The 26,310-nt window shown below is 55.9% G+C and overlaps 2 protein-coding genes across 2 annotated transcripts; both read right to left on the bottom strand.

Annotated features, from left to right (window-relative positions):
* Positions 1–3,226: 3,226 nt before the first annotated feature.
* Positions 3,227–24,551, bottom strand: PDIA4 (protein disulfide isomerase family A member 4). The gene is made up of 10 exons (XM_038559254.1): positions 24,333–24,551; positions 18,219–18,396; positions 16,976–17,181; positions 14,816–14,954; positions 11,166–11,371; positions 10,897–11,055; positions 8,352–8,503; positions 5,238–5,394; positions 4,718–4,951; positions 3,227–4,443 (listed from the first exon to the last, which is right to left on the bottom strand). Exons 1-10 carry the CDS (start codon positions 24,412–24,414, stop codon positions 4,028–4,030), a joined length of 1,929 nt encoding a protein of 642 aa, XP_038415182.1. The 5' UTR covers positions 24,415–24,551; the 3' UTR covers positions 3,227–4,027.
* On the bottom strand, positions 13,137–13,585 carry LOC102152785 (cytochrome c oxidase subunit 7B, mitochondrial-like). Its single transcript, XM_038559255.1, has one exon. It carries the CDS (start codon positions 13,568–13,570, stop codon positions 13,274–13,276), a length of 297 nt encoding a protein of 98 aa, XP_038415183.1. The 5' UTR covers positions 13,571–13,585; the 3' UTR covers positions 13,137–13,273.
* Positions 24,552–26,310: the final 1,759 nt, after the last annotated feature.

Genomic DNA, 26,310 nt, shown 5'->3' with positions numbered 1-26,310 from the left:
GCTTCCTCAGGCCCCGGGGGGGCCGGGTCAGGGCAGGGGGGTGTCACTGACCAGCTCTGTGGGCCCCTGTGGTTTGTGCTATTTGTGCTAAAGAATCCAGGAAAAGTCCGTGCTTCCCCCTCGCACGGACCCTGGGATGCTCAGGGAGGCCCTGAGAGCTCCTTCAGCAAGATCCCCATTTAAGCTTTTTAAAATTATTTTTTTAAGTTCTAGTATTTTCCAAGTCAGTTATTAACAGAAGCTGTTTTTAATGGAGCATTTATTAACCTCCTTTAGAAGTGCTCTTCCAGGGGCGTCGGGGGGCTCAGGGGTTGAGCAGCTGCCTTCAGCTCAGGTGCGACCCCGGGGTCCCAGGATCGAGTCCCGCATCGGGCTCCCCCATGGAGCCTGTTCTCCTGCTGCCTGTGTCTCTGCCTCTCTTTGTGTGAATCATGAATAAATAAATAAACAAAATAATAAAGAAAAAGATTTTATTTTTTTAAAGAGTAGTGTCAGCTTGGATTAAGGCTTCAATAAGTAAGTACCCCATGCCAGGTCCTGGGCACCCAGCAGGCACCCAGGCGGCGGCCCCCACGCTCAGCCTGCGGGGTCTGGGCCGCTTCCTCTCTCCAGGGCTCGTAGGTCCCAGATACACCGAGACCGTGGACGTCCGCGGTCCTCACACCTGCACACACCACGCAAACGACAGAGTCCTCCATCTGACCCCTTGTTGCCGCGTCTGCTGCATGAAAGCCTCGGGAAAAAGCAAAGGGTGATGACGACGGGGACAAGAGTCAGACAGGAGTGTGGGCGCTGCCCGCTGAGGAGCCAGCCGGGCAGACTGGGAAGGGCCTTTTTGGAGAAAATCGGGCACATCTGATCACGGACTGAGTACTACGTGGAATCATTCGTTTCGGTAGCTGTGCTAAGGAAAAGCATTCTCCGGAGTGCAGGGGTGAAAGGCCGGGCGGGCCTGGGAGAGGTCAGGAGGGAAGGAGGGGATCCACTTGTCCTAAGTGGGTGAGGCGCAAAGGGCGCGAAGGATATGCTTCTGGCTTCTGTGTATGCGGGAGGAGTTTCCTAATTAGGACCAAAACCTCAGCTCAGACACCTGGAGGTCACACCTGGCTTCTTGGGTCCTCTTCCCCCCCCCCAAATTCCCTCCACCTGGGAGCCCCCCACCTCAGCCTGCTAGAGCCAGTTCCCCAAGCGCAGCCCACCTCCTTGCAGCCCATCCCGGCTCCCTTGCTTTCCTACAAGGGAGAGGCAACAGCCCAGTCACTGGGGTCCCTGCACCCAGACCCTGCTCTGCACAGGCCCTGGGCTAGCCGACCCCCCATCCTTCCTTCCTCCAGCTGTAAAATGGGTACAGCAGTAGCCAGCTCACATATCACTTGAGCACCAGAGCCCCGCACAGGGTCTGGCTTTGCTCAGTGACCCAGAAGTATCAATTGTCACTCTGCTGTAATTTCAATCTGATCCTTAGTTAGCCCTGCTTGACATCATCAGTGGTTCCCCCCACCCCCATCCCAGAGTGCTCGGATAAGGTCAAATTCCTGACTTCCTGAGAGGCCCATCCTCTGGCTCACCTCCCCAGCCTCAGCCCTGCTTCCTTCCACCCTACCACTCCATGCCTGTCCTCCCACCACCGCTATGGGGAGGTCACCTCCTCCTCCTCCATAGCCCCCAGCCTGGGGCAGTGGGCTCTTCAGGTCCCACACCCCCCACTCTATACCTCACCTGGCCCCAGTCACATGGGCAATAATCCACTCCCTTGCCTGTCTCCTTCTCGGTCTACAAGCTCCCTAAACCTACCTGGGGTCCGTTCTTTCCCAGGGGAGTCTCCTTTCTGCAGATCCTTCAGTCAAGATACTCTTTGGCAATTTGGTTTCTAGATTTTATTTCAGAACCGAACACATCTTGACTTGTGCCTCAAGGCCTTTGCCTGGTGTTCCCCAAACTTCCAAGTGCATGTGAATCTCCTGAGGGGCACCTGGCTGGCTCAGCCAGTAGAGCATGCGACTTTTGATCTCAGAGTTGTAGGTTCAAGCCCCATGTTAGGTATAAAGATTACTTAAAAATAAAATCTTAAAAAAAAAAAAAAAAAAAGGCAAAACTTGTGATTCCAATTTATTAGGTCTGGGGACCAGCCCGAGATTCCGCATTTCTGACAATGATCCACGGAGTGCTAACACTGCAGGGCCCGGGACCACACGGAGAAGCAGGGCTTACTCCTATCCTTTGCTGGGCTCGAGCCAAATCCTCCCTGGATCTCAGCTCAAACATCTCTTCAGAAAGGACTTTCTTAGACACCTTGATTCAAAGGAGGCCACGTGTTACTCCCTCCGAGGGCCGAGGTGTCTTCCTCATGGCTCTGCATACATAGAGTGACATCTCCCGAGCTCGCCTGGAAGCCCCAGGAAAGGAACCACTTTGCTCTCCTGGCAGCGCTGGATGAGTGTGCCTCTTTGACAAAAGGCCTTCAAGCCCCGAACCCACCTTCACTCCTGAGTCTCCGAGTACAAAGACTCCAAGGGGAGGCCCGTGTGTTCTCCCAATGGAGGAGAACAGAAGGGGGTGTTGGAGACCTCCTGTTGCATTGGGCACACTGAGAACTTACCAGATGCCACCATCCTCCCACAACTCCCAGTCCGCCTGGGCCTGACTCACCTGGAAAGCAGATCCTTTAGAAAGGCTCACCGAAGCTGCCCCTCCCCAGGACCTGCCTCCTGTTCCCCTGCCAGCCCCTGCAGCAATCACACGTTACTGCTGGAAGAGCTGCCACCAGCTCCAGAATGCTCACCTTCCCCCCACTTTTGTTTCATTTGAGTGAGGAGCCGGCTAAGTGCCAGGGGAGGGAGGTGGAGACAGCCTGTGCTGGTTGAGTGGAACCACGGGTATGAAGCTCCCGTCACATGCCAGTCCCCCAGGATGTCTGTGTTGGGGCTGCACCAGCTTCCTGCCCTATCCCCTCCTCCCAGACCCCCTGAAAGGCTTGGGGCAGCCTCCTCAGCCTCTATCCCTGCCGCATCCCACCGGGACGTGCCACAGCTCACTTCCACACCCCAGGAGCGGAGACCACCGACGCCTCCACCCGGGTCAGGACACTCCATTCCCTGGGTGGGTGTTCAGGAGTCTGAGACGACGTGTGGCTGCAGGACAGTCAGCCCTCCCCGCCAAGCCCGGAGCCTCAGCTCAACCCAGGCTCTGGGAATGGATCAGATGTTCTCTAACACAGTTATGGACATTATTTTTCAGTAATTGTTTTATTCCATCATGACAGCCTACCCCATCTTCCCATCACCCTAAAGTATCCACCTGTGCCCTAGGTCACCTCTCCTCTGGCAGTATTGGTTCTGAAGAGGTGGGGCTCTCTAACCCAGCTGGGTGGCTGCTCTCGCCCCAAGGCTGAGCCTTGGAACCCGGCTCCCTGGGTCTGGGGGACCTGGGAGCCGCTCCTCGCCCGCAGTCCTTGGCTTGAATGCAGAAGGCACGGCCACACCCAGTCCCCCACAGAGATGCCTCTGCTCTAGGGACTGGGTGGCAGCTCAGAGGTTGCACTGAAAGGTCATCCCTGGTAGGGTGTTTGGTAACCGTTCCTGGTGCCACGCAGGAAGAAATGAAAACTAAAGCACATGGACAGTCAACTCTTCTTCGGCTAGTAATTCCTCAGACAATGGTAAAATAAAAAGCCAAAAAAAAAAAAAAAATGTGATTTGGCAAACGGTTTCTTAAATTTTAAAAGGAAAAAAAAACCCCATTCACACAGAAGAGATTCGACTTATCTGCTTTGAAGAAATATATTAAAGAAATTGGAAGGTTAAAAAAAAAATCACACCCCAAATAATGGTAAAAATAGATGTATTCTCTGTAAAAATCTGGGCTAATCTATGGAGTCATTCTTCTCTACTCAGTATTCAGAGCATGAGGTGAGATACCAGAGTACAAAACCCCTAAGCCCCAAGAGACCCTGCCCTGGCCGAGGCCCCGCTGCTGGGCTCCGGGCTCCGGGCGGTCCCTCCTGCGCGCGCCTCGGCCGCCCGGGCCTTCAGAGTTCTTCCCTGGTCCTGCTCAGTTTCGTGGCGTGTTCTTCTACGAACTTGCTCAAGTGTTCCAGATCTCGGTTTCCGTCCTCAAATTTAATCGGGTTCTTTTTGTCCCCACGGGGGGCGAAGTAGATGGTGGGGAACCCGTCGACTCTGTAGCGGTCGCTGGTGATGTCGTTGGCCGTGGCGTCCATCTTGGCGATGACCAGGTTCTTGCGGTTCTTGTACTTCTTGCCGAGCGCCGCGTACTCGGGCTCCAGCTGCTTGCAGTGCCCGCACCAGGGGGCGTAGAACTCGATGAGGACGTCCTTCTTGGGGTCCATCACCACGGAGTCGAAGGTCTTCCCCACCACCACCTTGACAGGCCCCTTGTTGTTCTTGGGCACCGGCTGGGACTTGACGACGGGCTTCAGGGTTCCTGCCGGGGAAGGAAGCGGGGCAGCGGGGCAGCGTGAGGGCGGGGCGGGGCGGGGCGGGGGCCCGAGGTGTCACTGACCGTCCTCCCGCGAGAGGCCCTGGAGGTCCGCCCCCCCGCCCCTCCCAGCCCTCCGCCCTCCGCCGCTCCCGCGTCCAGGCGCGTCTGGCTCCAAGTGCGCCGAAGACCAGGCTTCCTCAAATCCCCGGGGGGCTGCTTTGTTTTTGAACCACAGAACACGGGGAGCGGCCGCGAGGGAGGCGCCCCGGGCACCCACCGTCCTGGAAAGCTCGGACGAACTCGCGGAGGGCGTCCGCGTCGAAGTCGTCGGGCTCCATGGCGAACCTGCGCCCGCCCTCGGCCAGGATGGCGGCGTTGACGTCCTCGCCGCTCTCGCTGAGCCCCAGGTCCCTCACCTCCGACGCGAAGTCATCCTCGTCGGCCACGGCGAACGTGTACTCGGGGAAGTCCTTGGCCACCTCCAGCACCTTGTTCCGCCAGAACTGAGTGGCTGACGCGGGGCGGGGTGGGGCGGGCCGGGCGCCGTGAGCGCCAAGGGACTGCCCGGGCCCCGCCCCCGCCCCGCAGCCCCCCCCCCCCCCCCCAGCCTCCCGCCGCCTCGGCCCCGAGGCCCCTCGCGCCAGAGAAGGGAGGAGGAGCGCGGCCCTGCAGCGCGGAGGGGCCCTGCACCCCGCCGCGACCCCGCCCGCGACCCCGCCCGCGACCCCGCCCGCGCCGGTGTGTGCGCGCAGGAGCCCTGGCGGCGGCCCGGCCTCCGGCCTCCCGGGGCCTCTCACCCGCTCTGTAGTCGAAGCTGAAGTCCACGCTGTAGTAGACGACCACCAGGGGCCGGCGCGCGTAGCGCTTGGCGTCATTGGCGCTGCGGCGGTGGCCCACCAGCGGCAAGGTGTGCCTCAGCACGTGCTCCCTGATGGCCGAGCCGGCCGCGGAGCCCTGCGGGGAGGGGCACACGTGAGCGCGGCCCGAGGGGCGGGGGCCTGCTCTGAAAAGGCGGGCCGGGGGCGGGGCGGTTTGCAGGCTGTGCACCCCGTAGCCCCGTTTTCCTTTGGGGCTCCTTTCCTCCGTGACCCCTACGTGAGCCTCCTGGGCCACTGCAGACCTCGTGTGCCCTGACCGGGGCCTGGGCTCGCTGTTGGCGTCGACCAGAACGTGCTGGGGGAGGGGCGCCTGGCGGCTGGGCTCAGAGGTTGAGCGCCGCCCTCAGCCCAGGCCGGGACCCCAGGGTCGCGGGATCGAGTCCCGGTAGGGCTCCCTGCATGCAGCCTGCTTCTCCCTCTGCCTGGGTCTCTGGGTCTCTTGTGAATAAATAAAATGTTTAAAAGAAAAAGATGTTTAAAATGTTTAAAAACATTTAAAAATGTTTTTTAAAAAAAACTGCTGGGAGAAGGCAGGCTTCTAGAGGACAGTTGTTCCTGCTGTTGACCTGAGTGGGATGATCCATCTCCCCTCATCTGATCCTAACAGCCCACGGGGGGGGGGGGGGGTGGCATTTTAGGGTGACAACCACACAGCATAGGAGGTGAAGGGAGGGAGGCCTGGGGGACACAGCTGGTGAGCGGCCACCTCGAGAGGCCACACTCACGACAACCGTTATGATCTCAGGCTGGACCATGGCACCAGACAGAGCTGCAGGGCCTGGAGGCTGCTCCACTGAGGCCACCCCTCTGGAGAGGAGGGCGGGAGGCTCAACATCCAAGGGCTCAGGGGTCTAGCACCAGGCTGCCGTCCTTGGACAGGCTCAGCAAGGCTGGCACCTGAGGGTTTCCAGAGGAGATGAACCCAACAGATGTTTATGCAGCTTCTGTGACCAGCTGGACACAGTGGCACTGGCTTGGGAGACATGAGCTGGGGTGACCACCTCAAGGGCCAAGCAGGGGCCCCTGGCTCACACTAAGATGCTGACCCAGAGCCTCCAGACACCAGCCCCACAAGCACCCAAGGGTGGGCACTGCCATCTCATGTTACATGGGAAGAAAGTGAGGCACGGCCAGGCTGAGCTGCCCACCCAGGCTGCAGAGCAGGAGGTGGCTGGTGAACACCATACTCTTTACTCTGGGCTGAGGTCCGTCGGGGTGGGACATGGGGAGGTGGCCCTGGGCAGCTCTAAAGGATGGCGGCACTTCCCAGGTGGGAGGGGGAAGGTGTTGCAAGGGAGGAGCCAGCAGCAACCACACAGGGGAGATGGCACAGGGGAGATGGTCCCAGGGTATGGGGAGGGTGGGGGGAAAGTGATGGAAGAAGGACTGAAGAGGCCGGCAGGCCATGGGGCATCTGACAGCCTCCAGGCTGAATATCACTCAGAAGGTGAACTCGTGAGTAAAGCAGAGTGACCCCAGGGCAAATATGCTCTGCTAGTGACCATTTGCCACCCACAGGCCCGAACCTGCACTCAGGGGCAGAGCAGGCCTCACACCCTGCAAGCCAACAGCTCCTTCCTTGTCGTGGCAATCCTCTGTGTGCTGCTCTGAGAGCTGGCTGCTTCTTACTCGCCCTGCCTTTGCCTTCCCTTTGTCCCAATTTCCAAATCCACTTCTTTTTATTTTTTTTAGATACTTTAAGTAATCTTTACACCCAACATGGGACTTTAACTCATGACCCCGAGATCAAGAGTCACACACTCCTCCAACTGAGTCAGCCAGTTTTTAAAAAACTGCATTTTATTGTGTTGTATCAATGTTTAGCGGTCTTAAGTAATTTTTGCGACCAAGCTGGTACATAAGTAATACCAGTCCATTTAAGGTACGAAGTGAAAAGGCAGTGACATGTCTAACAGACTAGACTGAGGGGCCCCTAACCTTTCTGGGGTCAAGGACCAGAATGTATGAAGATTCTATCGAAAGCTCCAGACCCCTTTCCCAGGAACATTCACACCACCCAGAGCGGTGCCTGCTTCCTGGGGTCTGCAGGCCCCCATGCTCATCTCCAGACCCCAGGTCAATACCTATGGATAAAAAGGAGCTGGACGGGACAAGAGACATCACAGCCCACAGCCCCTCCCCTTGGTCTGCTCCTAACTGGCTGTGGGAGCCAGGGACACAACACAGCTCTCTGCTCTGCATCCCAGTCTCTCTCTCAAAGGAAAGCCCTGACCTGGAGATGGAAGGTTTCTTCGGAACCTGACAATCTGCTCGCTAAAGCACAGGGCCCCCATGAAGCACGCAGGACGTGGAACTGGATCCAGGCTTGCCCTGGGCCTGAAGCCCCCTCCGCCCTTCTCCAGGTGAATAGATCACGCTTGGAAGATGCGGGCTGGGCATAGGCCCATGGGGAGAAAAAGGGAAGGCCAAACCCGTGGGCCACGCTCCACAGCTCCGCCCGCAGACAGAGGCCTGCTATCACTCCACAGCTCAGCGCCGGAGCCGCCCTGTCGGCCAAGCAGGCCTCGCTCAGACACAGGAGCACGTTCCGGCCAAGGGGCAATGCCCGACACGCAGGCCAGAGCCACAGCAGCTGAGCACCCAGGAAGGTGGCACTGGCCTGCGGGGGGAGAGGACAGGGAGCCACTCTGGCAGGCCCCCCAATAAATCACCGACCACCCTGCTGGCTGCTCTGGCGTCCTCAGCCTCCCAGGAACCTACCCCTTTACCAGGCAGGGGGCTGGGAAAGGGACTCTAGACCCCACACACATCTGAGGCTCGGAGCAAAGCCTCCATGCTCCAGAACCCCAGCTGTGGCTCACCCAGCAGCCTCAGGCTGCTCAGAAGCCTGCACGTACAGTACGGTGAACCTTCCATACACTCGGCACTAATGTCACACCGAATGCTAACTGCAATTTAAATACAAACTAAAAGCAAAAACAGAAACTAAAACACCAAAAAACCAAACCAAACCACCAAAATACCCACAAAAGCAGCCTGGGGGCTGCTGTGGCCACGAGGGCCCTCACTCACCTGGATGTCCAGGACGTTGCTCCTGGGCTCGTACTTGGATTGGAACTTCTCAGGCTGCATGACGACCAACTTCCCCGAGGAGACTTTCAAGAACTTTGCTATTTCAGTGCTGAAAGTGTGGTGGAATTTGTAATCTTCTCTCAGGTTGTTCGCTGAGAATTTAACAGAACGATAAACACACAGTTTATTAACCTGCATCACTGACCCAGGCTGAACTCGCCGTCCCCATCAGCCAAAGCTGATGCCCTGCGAAGACGGGGATTGGCGGGCACCTAGGTGGCTCAGTGGCTGAGCATCTGCCTTTAGCTCAGGTCGTGATCCGGGGGTGCCCCTGGGCAGAGCCTGCTGCTCCCTCTGCCTGTGTCTCTGCCTCTCCATGTCAGGGAGGAAGGGGGGAAGGAAGGGATCGGCACCATGAATACTGCATGGATGACACTCAGAGCTTAAACACCTGAAGGAAGTTTGGATTTTTCAACAGAGGTTTAACACCTTAGAGCCTCTCTCTACCTTAGAATTTGTTTTTAGGAAGAAAAACAAAAAACAAAATAACAAACAAACTGAATGTTCACAAAGCAACTTCAAGCTCATTTGTCAGGAGCTAGTGTTGCCAATGAGACGCACGTGAGAGCAGCAGATGGTCTTTGAGAACAGGTGGGTGCCACGCCCCCCTACTGCCACAGGGTGAGTTTTCACACGCGGCCCCTTCGAGAGGGTTTAGACTCTCCTCCTCAGATTGGTGGCTGGCCTGTTTGTGGGCTGCAGTTCTTTTGCTATCTCAGTTAAATCTTGAGACGAGACCCCACTGCCTGAGGACACTCTAGAACAGGGTTTGGCAAACTTTCTGGAAAGGACCAGACAAGATCTTTAGCTTTGCAGGCCATGCCATCCCAACCACTCAACTTGGCACTGTAGTGTAAAAGCAGCTAGACAGTGTGTAGGCCGCTAAGTGTGGCTGCGTGCCTGGAAGACTACAAAATCTGGCCAGTTTGTCCATCCCTGCCCTAATCCCCTGGGTGAATGAACACACCTCAGTCTCTGCTCTGAGCTGAGTCTGTGATCCCAACACTGGGTGAGACGTCAAAGGTGTCCCCCCAGCCTGGACCGGATTACAGGAAACTCGGCTGAGACAGTGTACACCACATGCTTTGGGGGGTGGCTCTCAAAGCCAGCCAGAGTTAGATTTAAGTCACAATTCTGAGACCTGCTAATCACGTGACTGTAGGCGTGTGAGTGATTCACTGCACCCCCCCACCCCGCCCAGCCGGGCCCCGGTCCCTGCTCTGCAGAAACATGGGTCTCCCTTGCCTCGGCAAAGAGGCCGGGATCACCCTGGGCAAGACTCCCCATGGTTTAGCTCCAGGGAGAAGACGGGCTACCTAATCCATAAGGACAGACAAGGCACCCCTACCCCGGCACTGGGGGGTTCACCTCTCCTCTGAGCTCAGCCACAGTCACCCGCACTTGGCATGGGCACACCTGTAACCGCGCCACACAAATGAGCACTAAGGGGCAATCCGTGCATTTAAAACACTGTAATTACTGCTCTAAAGCAGAAAATTGAACCATCTGTGGTATGTAAGGGGAGGGTGTGGTGGTGGGGGACCCTGGAAAGAACCTGACGAGGACGGAGAGGATCCTCAGTGTTCCTGAGAGAAAACCTCTCTCTTTCATAACCTAGGGTCATCTGGGAGAGCAAGTCCGACCACCACGGATTTCAGGATGGGGCCAGTGCCACCTGCCCCCACAGAATACCACCTCTGACAGCTGCGCACAGTGACTCTGGCTCTCAACCTCTCAACACTAGCACTTCCTGGACGCCGGCGTTACCAGGCACTTCGTCTACATCGTCTCAATGTAACAACCTCCTGCAGTAGAAAGATCTCCAAAGTAAGATTATTTAATAAAAAATATATACACATATATTTTAAAGATTTTATCTATTTGAGACAGAGAGCATGACTGGGAAGGAGAGGGAGAAGCAGGCTGCCTGCTGAGCAGGGAGCCTGACGTGGGGCTTGATCTCAGGGTCCTGGGATCATGACCTGAGGTGAAGACAAACACTCAACTGAATAAGCTACCCCGGCACCCCATAAAATATATTTAAAAAAAAAAGAAAAAAGAAAAGAAAGAAAAAAAAAAATCAAGTCACCACCTATGGTCACGTGCTAATAACTAGCAGAGCCAGGACTTGGAACATGAGTCTGATTCAGAAACCCTCACGTTCTGGTGGAGACCCCACCCCTTGCAGAGGGGCTGGGAAGGGGATCCTGGAAAGACAGAGAGGGAGACAACACACTCGGATGAACCTGATTGTGCCCTTGCCCTCTGCTCAGAGGCCTACTCAGTATGGGATCCTGTCCCCCCACATGTAATCAAGGCCCCAACCCCAGAAAGGAAAGCCTGTTACCCGGGTGCTATCTCAATTCTTCATGGAGCGAACCCCTACACCGAGGGCCCAGGAGTTCTCCGTAGAAGCAGCAGACACCTCAGCAACCTGACGGCTGGGGCAGGGATCACCCGTCCAGCCCCGAGAGTCACGACTCACCGGCATCCTGGTACTGCTGGTAGGCTGGGTCGCTCTCCGCTTTAAAGACCCCAATGATGATGACATCATCCCCATCCTTGAGGAACTCCTGGACCTGCTTCAGAGCCATGATCTCCTTGGAGGGTGGCCCAGACTGCTCGATCATGTAGTCGACAATACCTGGGAGCAAAGCATGTGCCTGAGGAGGGGCTCGGGGCTCCCCAGGACACTGCCCATGGCTCTCCCCGCCTCCTCCCTCCCCACTGAGGTACGACTGGGAGGTGGCTTACCGTATTTTTCCCGTGGCCCATTGTAATCGAAAGGCTTCCCCTTGCGGAAGATTTTCAGCGTGGGATAGCTAGAGACCTCGAACCTCTTGGCCAGGTCTGTTTCCGCAGTGGCATCCACCTTAGCCAGGGGAATCGGGGGGGAGCGCTTGCTCAGCTCCTTGGCGGCCTTCTCATACTCGGGGGCCAGCTTCTTGCAGTGTCCACACCTACAAGCAGCAGTCAGGCTAAGAGGAGTCCGTCCCAGCGTGGACACAGGCTCCCGGCCGAGGGACACACAGAAACCCAGCCTGTGCTCCCGGGCAAGTCAGCTAGATCCAGCAAACCTCCCAATGCCTCCAATCTGAGGGCGTGGAGTCAGGCCCCTCTGGAGGCATGACACCACTGCACCGGTGCTACTCACAGTGGGAGGATGCACATGCGCACGTGCAGACACACACACACGCAGGACACCCACGCACACGACACAGGCAGGGGTGTGACTGGAGCACAGGGTGGGCGTGGGAAAGGCTACGACACACAACATCCTAAGAATGGAGATTCTCTGCGTTGGGAGTGGGCACAGGCGAGGACACGAGTCAGGGATGGCCTTCCTGCCAGATGGGACAGCTGACCTGGGACACGAGACACAGGGAGGAAGTGGACGTGCGCCCTTCAAAGGTGGGCGAGGGGAGGGATGCGGGAGCCGAGTTACAACCTAAGAAAAGCACGAGGACGGAACAAAGATCAACAGCGACCAACCAGGGCAGGAGACGGTGGGCCTGAGCCAAGGGAACCGAGACCGGAGACACCTTTATGACAGCCCGTCTGTACCCTAAGAACCGACGGGCCACACCGGGCGAGTGCCCTGCCAGTCAGAGGCCCTGAGGCCCGAGCTGAATGAAGCAGGCCTTGTCAGGGCCCTGAGGACACCTCCAGGCTGCACCCTACAGCACATAAACCTCTGCAGGTCACTGCTCCTGCGGCATCAGAGACAAGGTGAACTCGCTCTCCACGAGCTCGCTGAGCTAGCGACGGGAGCCGGCAGTGTGCTGAACCCAGCTCTGGGCAAGCACGACTTAGAGTCCATACCCCACCGTGAGGCAGCCCTGTGCAGCCTCCTCCAACACCCTCACCACCTCCCGGGCCCCTGGCCCCCCCCCTCCATGCTCACCAGGGGTCCCCTCCCCACCCCCACCGCCCGCCTGTCCTCTCTGCGCACGTGCACACCCCACGATGGCCAAGGGCAGCGCCTTCGGCCGCAGGGGTCCAGAGCCCTGTGGTCGCATCCCCGACTCTACCTGCACGGCACGCCCTGACACACAGCAGGCCTGCTCCAGAACCAGAACCCCTGGCTGAGCCAGGACGAATTTACAAGTGGAGGGGCCCTCGGGCAGGCTGACGGCCCTCCCAGAGCACCGGCCGCCGCGCTCCCATCTCCCTTGGACACACTGGCTTTGCTCAGTCGCCAGCTGCCCATGGCCCTCCGTCCTCTCCTCACAAAGGCCGAGAACCGCGGCACCCGGGGCAGCCACCTCTCCCCTGCGCTGCCTTTCTTCCTGGCATCTTCCTTCCTACATGCGGGTCCCCTGCCCGGTTCCCCTCTGATCACCTCTGCTCCTAGTATCCGGGGGCCGAACTGGCTGCTTCCTGCCCATGCTGTGGCCACGCAGGCCATGTCCCTCCTATGCCCAATTCCTCTGCAGAGCCAGGGCTTCCTCTTTCCTGACAGGCAGTAGGCTTCAATCCCAGCCCCTATCCCGGGGCCACAGCGGCCAGGCTCTGCTGCCCCTCCCCTGCAAGGGCTGAGGCCCTGAGGTCGGGGGTGGGGAGGGAGCCTGGCAGCGTCAAGAGGCCCGGCTGCAAAAGAGGACTTGGGGACCAGGCGCTAAAGGAGACAGGGTGAGAGGAGGACACAGAGGCAGGACAGCTGTGGGGACCCAGAGGCTCCAATGTGAGAGGGGGACACGTCTGGAGCGTGAGGCAATCGCTGCCTTTTTTTTTTTTTTTTTGAAGGTTTCAAATGTACTTTATTTCTTAAATCATGCCATATTTTAGTAGGTGCACAGTGCTTTCACCTGGCATCAATTATGAGTTGGTTTTGAAACAATTCATTATTACACCAGCTGGGATTACTGATCCCTCCATTCCTTTGGGGTGACTCTGCCAACAGGGGACAGGTTCCATTCTATTCCAATTTGTGTTGCTGTATATGCCCATACAGCAATACAGAAAGTGGCTCCACTAGCTAATACAGCATTACCATATTTATCATGGAAATCAGGTGCCCGTTTCTGGTGACTCTGCCTTGCCATTGTTTGTGGAATGCTTTGAACTCGGAGACGACTTAGAGCGTTTTTTTTTTTTTTTTTAAATTGATTATAAAAGCTTTTTGTAAAACAGCACACAAATTTCCAGAATAAATGCATTCCATAGATACAAACCTGGCAAAGAGAAACAAAAATCATTGAGATTGGGGTTACACTTTTAAAAGGCCACTGGACATGAGCCCTGCAGTGTCTGTTGTGACACGCTGGGGGGAAAGTGGCCTCAAGGAAACTTGGACATGAGGTTTCTGCTGGGCGTGGAGGAGGGCCTTGGCACAAACACCATACCCATGAAATAAAACATCAAGTGAACATGCTCACAGCCCAGGAAGGGTGGTAAGGAGCTCTGGCTAATAGCTCCTGCTGGTTCAGGTGAAAGAAAACCCGAGAGAGAGATTCCTCAAAAGGAGAGCTGGGAGGGAACTGGAAGAAAAAGTCCAAATCATTTTCTCAGGAAAGGAAGGAGCAAAGTCACGGTGAATTAAAATCTGGTACCCTAAGATTAGTAGATTTAAGGCATGTCAAGGTAATCAAAAATTTTCCATTAGGTGACTGTCAGAGAGGAGAAAACTAAATCATTCTGGTTTCGTTCCTCACACCCCCCTCCCCCCACTGTTTTAGGGACTTTGCTGGAGCCAGTAGCTCAGACAAGATCCTGCATACACTTCATCAGTGGAACAGAGGGAAACAACAGGCAATCTGGTCATCGTCCAAGATTCGCTCGGGCACACGAATATCTCTGCCCTGAAGCAGAGGTGAAGACACTGGTCAGGGACGCCCGGGGGGCTCAGCGGTTTAGCGCCACCTTCAGCCCAGGGCATGACCCCGGGTTCCAGGGATCGAGTCCCCCATCCGGCTCCTCGCATGGAGCCTGCTTCTCCCTCTGCCTGGGTCTCTGCCTCTCTCTCTGCGTCTTTCATGAATAAATAAAACAAAAAACAAAAACCAAACCAAAACAAACAAAAAACCCCACTGCTCAGATACCTCATGAAGAAGCAAGCCTAGAATGGGCAGCCCAAGGCCACCAGCTGCCACCACCGGCCCACTGTGGTGGCACCTCCGCTCTCCCCTCATCACAGCCATATGTACTTCGATGAACAGCATTCCCATATGTCCTACAGATGTGTTACTTCACATCGTACAGGCCTAGGTCTACCTCGCCCACCCCCTGGAACACTCAGCAGCCAAGTCAGCCTTCATGCGTGCCGGGGACTGGGCACCCCCTTGTTCTCTGGCTTGGCCTCACCTGCAGGGGTCTCTGATACCCCCACTGCATGGCTTGGGTGGTACCAAACGCGCAACGGGCCTCATCAAAATCTGAACTACAGGGGATAGACACCATCTTACCACGGGGCATAGAACTCCACCAGAATGATGTCTGCGCCGTTAACCACGTCATCAAAGTTCTCTTTGGTCAGCACAAGAGTGACTTCTGGGGGAGGTGTCCAGTTGGGCTGGGAGACCTCTTTGACCTTGGCAACGATTTCTGAAACAAACCAAACAAGCGTGAGCACAGGTAGACGGGAAACGTTGGATTTCCTAAAACGCAGCTGCATCTCTAGCCAGTGCTGCTCTGCAGCTTGAGGCCAGAGTTCAGGGCTGAGGGTCCACTGTTCCTCTTCCCATTGCCCGGCAACTCCTCTGACAGCCCAAGACCAAGCTGATGAAAGAGACGCTTTCCACTGGACTGCGGTGCTAACTGCAAGCTCCCCGAGTCCGACCACGTGTGACCACACGTCGTGGATAGTCTCAAGGGCGTCCCCTCCCCAGGTACAAAAGACCCATGTGTCAAGTCATGCACATCTAGAACCAGCAGGTCACACGTCATGACGTGTACCCAAAACTCAAGAAAAATGCAGAGAAGCAGCACCTCCTCTGCCGCTCAGGCTGCATCGGCAGCACAGGGAGGGTGGTGGCCCCGTCCCCAGAGATGGGCTCAATGATGGGAGTAGGCTCAGGACAGGCTCCTACAAGCACCTTCCAAGTGGCTCTTGGGACAGTGGTGGCAAATTCGACGTTTTTCTTTTTTCTTCTTTTTTCATTCTGCTGTGGAATCGCCAAGTAGCTAGACCTAAGTGGTTCTCAGATCAGTGTGCACAGCAGCACCTCCATGGTGTGGGCCCCTTGTCCCCCAGGCCACACCCAAAGCCCCGAGCTCATCAACGTCAGGGAGGCCAGTGGCCCAAGGAGCCCCCTTTGGCGAACACTGCTCTCGAGGTGCCACGCTGGCCCCACATCTAGCGGTCAAACGTGAGGCACGGACCTCACGTGAGGCACAGGACACACAAGCCTGCTCACTTTGAAACAGGAAGGACACGGCTCTCAGTCTGCTCTTAGATTAAGCTCCTGGGAGTGCGGACACGGCTAAGACATCATTGATGAAGCACAACACAAAGGTGCAGGTAGTGTTGGGGATATACTAACAACTGGGAGAAATTAAACCCACACACACATGCTGCTCTCCCGTGTCCGTGTCTCCGAAGGACACAGGAACTTGTTACACGAGCTGGCTTCCCGGAAGGGAGCTGGACAGCCAGGGTCAGGGTGGAAACACTACTCCTCAACTACCGCTGAGAATTCTGAAGCACGTAAGCAGATGATCTAGTCAGAAGACAAACATGACGCGAAAGCAAGTGTCAATGGCTGTGAGGTTTCCTTTGTGCACCAGCAGTGGGCAGGATCCTCAGAGGATCAGAGGAGAGGCCCCCTACCAGCTCAAAGGGACTCAGATCAGATTCCAGTGACCACCTCTTCCTCAAATGAGGAGCCCAGGGCCTGGCAAGGGGCCACCACATGTCTGGGACACACAGGGACTGTGTCCTGGCTGTGGTCCTAGTCACTACTACGTCCACTATGCCACACTGGGAGTGGAAACTGTAACACGATGGGGTCTTTTCCTAGTAATTAAGAGAGAAGACAAAGATATCACAATTTTATCTGTTCATTCATTAAAAAAAAAAATTAATGTTGTGCCTAATATAAGTCAGGTAGGGACCCATCAGGCCTGGTTTTGGACAACTGCCTGGCTCATCACACTGGTGGTTCTCAACCAGGGGCTCTGGACTCATGGCTTCAGTTAAGCCCCAGGAGCCTGTAAGAAATGCTAATCAGCAAACCTGACCTGAAACTCAGGGAACTGGGAGCCTGGGGATGGGGCTCAGCCTTGGCTTCGGGAGCCCACCAAGTGACTCTGACGGAAGGTCGACATTGAGAAGCACTGCTCTAGAGCCCCGCCGGGAACCGTGGCCTCGTGCCATGCCAACACACGGGCTCCAGATCTTGACTTTCATGGTCTGAAATGGGAAGACACCCTTCCTACCTCTGGATGAGGTTACTTTGATCTCGGTTACTTGGAATGCTCCAGCAGGGAGCACTGCCAGAAGCTGGTGCTCCTGGGACCACTCCCGGCCCACTCAACTTGTCCTATTATCCAAAACACCCCCCTTAACTTTCTTTTGAAAAGAGAGGCCTGGCCCACCCTCCTTCATGAGTGCAGGCTCCACTCACCTTCCTGAGTCCTGGAGCCCTCATAGTCCACAGCCTCCCCCTTCTTGAGGATCTTGATGGTGGGGTAGCCGCTCACACCAAACCTGCCAGCCAGCGCGGACTCCGAGGTTGCATCGATCTTGGCCACAGGAATGGGAGGGTCGTTCTCCTTCAAGGTGCTGGCAATTTTTTCATATTCCGGAGCAAACTGCTTGCAGTGTCCACACCTGAGAATGAGATTTAGGGAAGAAGAAGCAGGTTGACTGTACCCATGGGGACTGACATCCAGCAGTGTACCTCTGGACGGGGGCACGGGGACCCGGATGATCGCAGGTAAGAGGAGACACACAAGGTATCACAGTGAGGAAGCCAAGGTGGCTGGAGTCAGAGACATGCAGGCTGGAATTCCAGCCGTGGCCTGGGCTCACGCTTCCTGCACCTCCAAACCCCAGTGCTTTTGTCCGGAAGCTTTAAAGTTTGTCCAGGGACCCCTCTCGATGCATCTGTGAGGTAAAAACTCTTTACAGAAGGCCTCTCCGGTCTTCCTCGCTCAATCCCTCAGAGCGTACAGTGGTGTCTCCCAGAGGCCACACGACCAACCACAATGTTGGCGTAACAATGTCATGTTAACAAGTGAGGGCTACGGCTAGAGAGGACTTAATATGGAAAGCTCTGTGTTCTGATGTTGAATATGGTAACTGCTGAGAGCCACGACCCACCTAAAAAGCAATCTGGACTCACAGGACCAAAAAGTTTGAGAATACGGATCTACAACGTAGTAATATAATCTCACTGACCTGTTCCAAGGACAATTTAGATATTTTACAAAAAAAAAAAAAAACAAAAAACAAAAACACCCCACCTCACGCCTGAACCTCAGGCACTGGTCCAGTAACTAAGCAGATCTTAACTACGGTGTGCCTTTCCACACCGGAAACTACCCGAAGGCCAAGGCTGCACCCGGGCAGCAACTGGCAGGAGCAGGGAGGCAGGATGGCCTCAAGGTGGGTCGGGGCAGGATCTGCAGCGAGGGACAGGTCATCACCAACACCCGTCTCCGTGTTGTCACAGACTGTTAAGCACGCCAACCCCTCAGCTGAACTATCCGAGGACACACTTGTATCTTAGGCTGCCAGGGGCCGCGTTCTGAGGGCCGGCTCCCGGCCGCTGAGCTCCTGGCGTTCCTGCACCCACACTCCCTCTGCCACCCTCACCGTGAGTCGTCAAGCCCGTGGGCACGGAGAACCCCTCACCCAGTCCTTACCACGGAGCATAAAACTCCAGCAGCACTGTGTCTTTGTCAGCCACAAAGTTATCGAAGTTTATGTCATTCAGGACCAGGACACCATTTTCCTCCTTGACTTCCAAGTCATCCTCCTCCTCTTCCTCGTCGTCGTCCTCCTCCTCTTCATCCTCAATGGCATCTTCTTTATTGGAAGAATCTGAGCGGAAAACATCCAAACCGGTTAGGAAATTGGTGACTCTCCTCCTTCAAAGCTTTCCTAGAACGCCAAACCCGGCAAACGTGCCACGAGGCCTGAGTGGTCCCTGAGGGCCACCACAAACCGAGGTGGCGACATCAGGCCTCAAATAAAATCTTTAAAGAAAAAAAAATTTATTTATTCATGAGAGACACAGAGAGAGAACCAGAGGGAGAAGCAGGCTCCGCACTGGGAACCTGACGTGGGACTCGATCCCAGGACCCCGGGATCACACCCTGGGCTAAAGGCAGATGCTCAACCACTGAGCCACCCAGGCGTCTCCTAGAATTCAAAGTTTAAACGCCCAGCAGGACTTGAGGACAGGACCAGGTGCCTCCTGCCCAGGCTGGGAGAACCCTAACCATCACTCGTCACTCCTGCACTGGGATCCGATCCATTCCCAGTATCACCCTGCTGCAGGCCTTGCAGGCCTCGCCCCTGCCCCGTAGCAAGGCTCCTTTATCCACCTCCTGTGCTTTGTGCATTAGGGTACCTCGTTCTGTGGGTACCCTGCCTCTGTGCTCCAGGGCAGGCTGTCACCAACGCCTTCTTCACGGCACCATGCTCTCCACAGATAGGGCCTCATCAGTCTTCCTGTGAACAAATGGCTGCCTGGCTCCCCAACCAGTACCAGTGGGGAACAAGTACTTGTGCTCGGCTTTACATTCTGGAGGCTGGACTCATTCCACTTCTGAAAGCGGGTGGCATTACAACAGGGCCCCACAGGTTTCACCGTGGAGGGAAGAGGGTGAGGAATTGTATTTACTTATCAAGTCACCCCACAATAATCCCCAGCGTGGGAGACCCCCACGAATAATTTTAAAGATTTACAGGGGTAACGTGCGTCCATAAAACACAACAAATCGCACCTTCGGAGAATGCCTTGCCTGGAAGCACAGCTCTCTTCCCAGAGCACAAGAACCTGCTCATCTTACCATCTGTGTTTCACTGACTCTTTCGTCCGACGACGGAGACAAGGAACCCTGGGACTGCAGTTCTCGTTAACCAGCTTCTCCCGCTGCTGTCACAGCAGCCAAGTACAGCAAGCCCCAGAACTGATTTAACTCTGGAGCCAGATAGTGCCAAGGGGCCAATTATTCTTTCCCCAGATGCTTCCCAGGAGATAAAGCAACTCTGAGAGTTCTGTGCTGGGGGCGGAGGACCAAGTCAGCCTTGGGGTCTGGGAACCTCTGGGACTTGCCCCACCTTGGCCCTGCCCCACCGAACCCAGTGCTGGCCCCACAACCGCCGGGACGGGCCAGGGAACTAACTGGTCTGGGTGCTGTGGCAGCTTTGCCTCTTTTCATAAAAATCTGCAAACTAATTACAAACCAAAATCCACCAGGAGCCACACTTTCCTCAACCACGTTCCTTTACACAGCTCATGACCCCGGGGTCCTGCGATCTGGTCCCACATCGGGCTCCCCGCAGGGAGCCTGCTTCTCCCTCTGCCCATGTCTCTGCCTCTCTCTGGGTCTCTTATGAATAAATAATAAATAAAAAAATAAAATCTCAAAACAGAAGCCACCAACCTGAGAAGTACAAACCAAGCTGACCTGCTTGGCTCCCGGGCCTTTGGGCCCTCTGCTCCCCAACCCCCCACCACAAGGACCTCTAGGTGGGGACAGGCCCGCAGAGGCCCCGCTGCCAGCCAGCACTGTCATCAGGCTTCCTGGACATGGAGAAGGGCAGGACCTGGGGGAAGACAGTGTGGGCTCAAGCCCCATCTCCACCTCTCAGGCTGGTGGCCTCAACGCAGTCCGCCTCCCCCGATGACCGGCAGCCAACACTGCAGCCTCAGGTCTTCGAGAATCTGAGCACCCAGGGCTCTTGGGAACCTGAATTTAACCCTGGCTGGCTAGGGCTTCCAGGTTCTTCTGGAAATACTGCCTAGGACAACGCCACAAGGCAAGAATTGAGTGTTGAGCTTTCCTGCTCTGGCCTGTGGTACAGCAGTCACACTGGCTTTCCAAAAGGCTAATCTGATCACCCATGGCTCCAGAGTCTCACTCAAAACGACCCATGTGACGGCTGCAAACCTGCAGATTCAATGTCAGGATGTTCTGCAGGTTCTCTGCTTTGGGTCAGGGACCTAGGAGGCACCCCACACCTGGCCTCGGATCCGGATGCTTCACGCAGGCTAGAGAGCCTGCTGGGGGCAGCCGGGCATGGCTCGTGGGCCAAGGGCATCCGCTCCCACTGCCTGACCGCTCTGGCCAATACAGGAACCAGATTTACTTGCAAGCAGATGCAAGACTGCAGGACAGGTGGGAACCTAATCTGCACTTTAGGCTAGGGCACGGCCAGGGGGGCAGAGGGGCCCGACGACCCACGCCAAGCCCAGGGATAGGGAGAATTTTACTAAGAGGTTAAGGCAAGGATGCCTTCCTATCGATGCTCAGCCTGACACAGCCTGGAGCACCACCAGGGACAGTCCTTGTGATTCAGTGGGGGTCCCCAAACTACCACGGGACAGACTTCCTAAGACTGAACTCATTTCTTGATTATTTATTTATTTATAAGATTTTATTTATTTATTCATGAGAAACACAGAGAGAGAGGCAGAGGGAGAAGCAGGCTCCATGCAGGGAGCCCGACGTGGGACTCGGAATGGACTCGATTCCGGGTCTCCAGGATTATGCCCCAGGCCAAATGCGGTGCTAAACCGCTGAGCCACCCTGAGCCACCTGGGGCTGCCCTTGATACTTCTTTTAAAGGATAACAAACAAAATGACAGAAAATTCCCCACGTAGTGAAAGACTCCCAAATGCATTAAGGCAGGTCCCTACCTTTCCAAGTCCTTGCCAGCCTGCAGACAACCCCAGGCCTGAACCTCCTGCAATCTGAGAGGGCGGTGGCTCTATGTTCCTAACCTACTAGAAACCCACACATCCCTGCAAAGAAAACATCCCACACGGTAGGTAGTAGGGAGCCCACTTTTTCGCTTTTATGACTGGACATTCTAGGAGAGAAAAGATCCCCAAAGCCTTCTAGCATCTTCTGGATGGGTGCCACTCTCCCCAGCACCCGGCCGATGAAGCCTCTCACATCACCTCCACATTGCTTAGCCCACGTGGTAAGGCCATTCCGGAAGTGGGGGCCCTAGGCCTCTGCGATCCCTGTCCACTCCCAACGGTACATCCGATGACAACCCTGGAGCCCTGCCCAGCCTGCACACAGGCAGCTCCTTTCAAGACATCCTCACTATCCTCCCTCTTCGGTCCCCGCCAGAGAAGTGCCCGGAACGGCTGGATAAATTCTACCGTCAGGTCAATACTGAAGTGGACATTAAACATGGAAAAAGAGAAATTCGTTACTAGACAGATCACTACAGCTGATGTCTGCAAAGGGCCAGGCACTGTGCTGAGCTCTTATACACGTTCTCTCACCCGTCGGGGAAACATTACATGCACTTTACAGATGAGGAAACTAAGGCACCGAGTGTGTTAGTCACCTGCCCAAGGATCAAGAAACTAGTTAGTGGAGGGTCCTGACCACTTCACTGCTCTGGCTCACTGTCACCTCTTTTCTTCCTAATAGGCCCAAGGCTTTAGGTGGAATCATTTGATAATCACTTCTCAGGAATGAAGAGAGGCAGCTGAGCAGTTCTTTAGCACCCACACAAGGGGATTTCCACCTAACTTTTTAAAAGATTTTATTTATTTATGCATGAGAGACACACACAGAGAGAGAGGCAGAGACACAGGCAGAGGGAGAAGCAGGCTCCACGCCGGGAGCCCGATGCGGGACTCGATCCCAGGAGTCCAGGATCACGCCCTGGGCCCAAGGCAGATGCTCAACCGCTGAGCCACCCAGGCGTCTCTCCACTTAACTTTTAAGTCTATGGCAATTCCAGCTAAAAACAGGCAACAGGGCAGCCTGGGTACCCTGAGAAGAGGGAGAGGGAGAAGCAAGCTTCATGGCAGGGAGCCCGACGTGGGACTCGATCCCGGGTTTCCAGGATCACACCCTGGGCCAAAGTCGGAGCTAAACTGCTGAGCTACCTGGGTTGCCCTAAATAAAATCTTAAAAATAAATTAAAAAAAAAAACAAAAACAAAAAATAAAAAACCAGGCAATAACTAGCATCAAAGTATTTTCTCTCACTATTTTGGCTGGAAAAATGTGAAACGTACAGGTGATTTCTAACCCGAGACACCACACCTAAGGCTTGCACTGCCAGAGCTTAAGCTCTATTTAGTGACCATATTCTTGGTGGTGGTGGTGGTGGTGGTGGTGGGGTGGTTGTCTTTTGGGGCCCAGACAGCACTGTGCTGTATGAATCTGAAATATAAGAGAGACAAAACAAAAACAAAACCTGAAGACTTGGAACAGCAGAGGTAGAGAGAAATGTGGGCCCAAAATAAATCGGCAGGACAAGTTTACCTGTGAGAGAGAAGGGTCAGGGATGCCCTCAGGGATGGGGGAAGAGTCAAGGTAGGGACTAGGAGCCGCTTCTATCCCCCTGACCATGCACCAACCTCACCAGAGGATAGTGCCCTTGAGCATGACAACTCCAGAGATTCCTGGGCTCACCCCAGAAGCAACTGCTTCCCAGGGCCTTCATGGCTTTAGTGATCTGTCACCCAAACAATAAACCTGCTGGTCCTAATAATAACCCTTGGTGTCCACCTGAGTTCACCACTCTCTCAGGCCTCTTAAGAATCACTGGATCGGGGATCCCTGGGTGGCTCAGTGGTTTGGTGCCTGCCGTTGGCCCAGAGACCAGAGATCGAGTCCCACGTCAGGCTCCCTGCATGGAGCCTGCTTCTCCCTCCTCCTGTGTCTCTGCCTCTCTCTCTCTATCATAAATAAATAAATAAATCTTAAAAAAAAAACAGCACTGGGTCAAAATCAAGACAACAAAACTATTTTGCTTTTTAGCCACGTTCCAAAAAAAGACCCTCCATCCCCACTGGTCCTGGAACTTTCACGTACGTCCCCCAAAGCGTGACTTGCGCAGGTATCAAGGAAGCAGATGTTTACAACGCGGATTTCAGGCCCCCAACCCCCGGAAGTTTGCTTTGGTATATTTTTTGGGCCTTCGTGATTCATGAAGGTCTCAAGTCTCACTGAAGGCCACGCTGCTTTCTACTCGCTCTCCGCAGGTGTCTGTATATCCCAGTGGGGTTCTTACTTCCCTATTTGGGCGAAGGCTTGAATCGGTGACCCCCCATCCCCCCCAAGTTACTCAATCTGTTTGAAAGAGTATAAAGTTCACACTTCCCCTACACACCAGTCCTAGACGGGGGAGTCTATTTCTATTGGAACAAAGCGGCCGGGAAGAATCGGTCGTGGGGAGAAAGGCCGGGGAGGAAGAAAGTCAGGCCCAGGAATGGGAGGCCCGCTGCCTAGGAACAGCACTCCTTTCTCGAGGAGTGCTTCCTACTCATCGAAAGGCTCTGGACGCCGTGTTTGCAGCTGGCTCTTCTCCAGGGACCGTGGGCCGCCGCGACCAGCAGGTGCCTGGCGCCCCTCCCGCAGCGGGGGCTTCGAGGGCGGCCTCCGCCGCGCCCGGCTCGCAGGAGGGGCGGGAGGGACCCGGCAGACGGGCGCAGCCTTCGGCCTCGGGCAGATGCAAGCCGGCCCGCGGTGCCGCCCTCCCCGAGCCCAACGCCCCGCGAGTGGGCTCCCGCCAGGCCCACAGGGCCCGCTCTAAAAGGGCGCTGGCGCCCGGCGGCGCGTCCCGGGGGGCTCGTCCCGGGCCTCGGCGCCGCCCCTGCAGGCCCCGCCGCCGCCGCGCTCGCCCGCAAGCCGGCCCGCGCCCGAGAGCCCCTGGCAGGGCCGAGGGGCAGCTGCTGCCGGGGAGGCCGCCCCCGCCGCCCCCGCCGCCCCCGCCGCCCGGGCCCCCGAGCCCTCTCGCGCCAGCACGTCTCCCCGAGCCCGCCGGCCGCTCACCTCCGTCGGGGCCCGCGGCGGCCAGCAGGTGCGCCAGCGCCAGGAGCAGCAGCAGCAGCAGCCAGGCCGTCCGGGGCCTCATGGCGGCAGCGCGGCCTCCGCGGACCTCGGGAAGCGCTCGCCGGCCGCGCGCGGGGGCGGGCAAGCCACGGGCCGGCCAATCGCAGCCGCCCTGGGGCGCGGGCCGCGTGCGCCTCGGTCGCCGCCCTCCGCGGCCGCCGCGCGCTTAAGGCTCGGAGCCCTAACGTGAGGTGCCCCCTTGCGATTGGCCGCGCCGCAGCCACCAATCCGCGGCTGCCACTCGGTTGGCCCCGAGCGCACGGGCGGACGCCGGGAGGGAGGAGGCACGGAGGCGGCGGCCCGGGCCCGGGGGCGGGGCGGGGCCCTGCGGCGCCATTGGCCGGCGGGGCGGGGGGCGGGGCAGACCCTGGGGCGCGATTGGCCGGCGGGGCGGGGGGCGGGGCGGACCCTGGGGCGCGATTGGCCGGCGGGGCGGGGGGCGGGGCTGAACTCCGCAGGCCGCCTCCGAGCTGGGCGGGAAGAACACGTGTTCTTAGGGGAGGCGGACGTGGGAGCCAAGTGCGCGTTTGCCGCTGGGCCGGGTCTGGGGAGGCCGCAGGCCCAGGCGGCCGAGGGGCCTGAGCGGGTTCTGTTAAAGGGAAAAGAAGAGGACGTGGATCCTGAGTCTGCTTTGTGGGTTCTGTGTGGGTTTGAGCAAATAAAAGTTCGCATTTCTTCCCTGGCTTAAAGTACCTATTGGGCTTGGGGGTGGGGATGAGTGTGCAGTAAGGTGCATCCAGACCTAAGGGTTCTGTGAGCCGCTCTCCACGGTTTCACCTATGAACAGACCCTCAGTTGATTGTCTAAACTTTGTCTCATGTTGGTTATTCCCTAGTGATTTTCACCAAAAGTTCAATGCCAGAGTGGCCTATATAGATGTAAATACAGTCCAGGTTTTCCCTCTTGACAATGTGAAAGAAGACAATTAGGTTAAATAATTTGTGTATGCCAAACCTGTGGTGGTTATTAGGGTTTGAGATTTCGTCCACAAGAGGGGATTAGTATGCCTGAAGAGACAGAGAAGACAAGTAGGGGGAAAAAATTCTAAGCAGGAGTATTTTTCTGTTTATACAGATTGAGTCAGGAAGGAAGACAGCTGGCAACTCATAGGCATTAGCAATTAGAAGATTTACTTGATAAATTTTTATTGAATTCCTATAAATCTGATGATTCTCCCCTCAATTGTGTAGGGCAGAAAGACATTCTGCAACTAATGATGCCAAAGTATACAGCTGGCAGCCACTTACCTGACTGCTTTCAATGTAGACCATCTAACAGCTCAACACCAATTTATATTTATCTGTTTTTAAATTCCAGTATAGTTAACATCCAGTGTAATTTCAGGCGTACAGTTTAGTGCATCTACAATTCTACACACTACACGGTGTTCATCAGCAATATCATTTGAGGAACTTTTTTTTTATTAAATATTTTATTTATTTAATTGTGAGAGACACAGAAAGAGGCAGAGACACAGGCAGGGGGAGAAGCAGGCTCTCTACAGAGAGCCCAATGGGGGACTCCATCCCAGGATCCAGGGACCACCGCCTGAGCCAAATGCAGAGGCTCAACCACTGAACCACCCAGGTACCCCTCAACTGAGGGACTCTTCGGGATCCCTGGGTGGCGCAGCGGTTTGGTGCCTGCCTTTGGCCCAGGGCGCGATCCTGGAGACCTGGGATCGAATCCCACATCGGGCTCCCGGTGCATGGAGCCTGCTTCTCCCTCTGCCTGTGTCTCTGCCTCTCTCTTTCCCTCTCTGTGACTATCATAAATAAATAAATTGAAAAAAAAAATTGAGGGACTCTTCAAAGAGATAGAGCCCAGCCAGAATTTTTGTCTTTCATGGTAGTTTCCTATGGATCCTCATAAAACTGAAAGGAAAGAGAGTTCCTAGGATGCCTGGGTGGCTTAGCGG

The sequence above is a fragment of the Canis lupus genome, chromosome 16, assembly GCF_011100685.1.
Source record: "Canis lupus familiaris isolate Mischka breed German Shepherd chromosome 16, alternate assembly UU_Cfam_GSD_1.0, whole genome shotgun sequence".
Lineage (NCBI taxonomy): Eukaryota > Metazoa > Chordata > Mammalia > Carnivora > Canidae > Canis > Canis lupus.
Note: the sequence above shows the minus strand (reverse complement) of the source record. Positions and strands in the feature narration are given on the sequence as shown.

Bases quoted from the DNA above. Each gene is read 5' to 3' on its own strand.
- LOC102152785 (XM_038559255.1), bottom strand. From the start codon at position 13,570: ATGCATTTATTCTGGAAATTTGTGTGCTGTTTTACAAAAAGCTTTTAT.
- PDIA4 (XM_038559254.1), bottom strand. From the start codon at position 24,414: ATGAGGCCCCGGACGGCCTGGCTGCTGCTGCTGCTGCTCCTGGCGCTG. The intron at 11,372-14,815 runs GTAAGATGGTGT...TGCTGCTTGTAG, and splicing joins GTGGAGTTCTATGCCCCGTG to GTGTGGACACTGCAAGAAGC. The intron at 5,395-8,351 runs GTGAGTGAGGGC...CCCTCCCCGCAG, and splicing joins GCAACGTCCTGGACATCCAG to GGCTCCGCGGCCGGCTCGGC.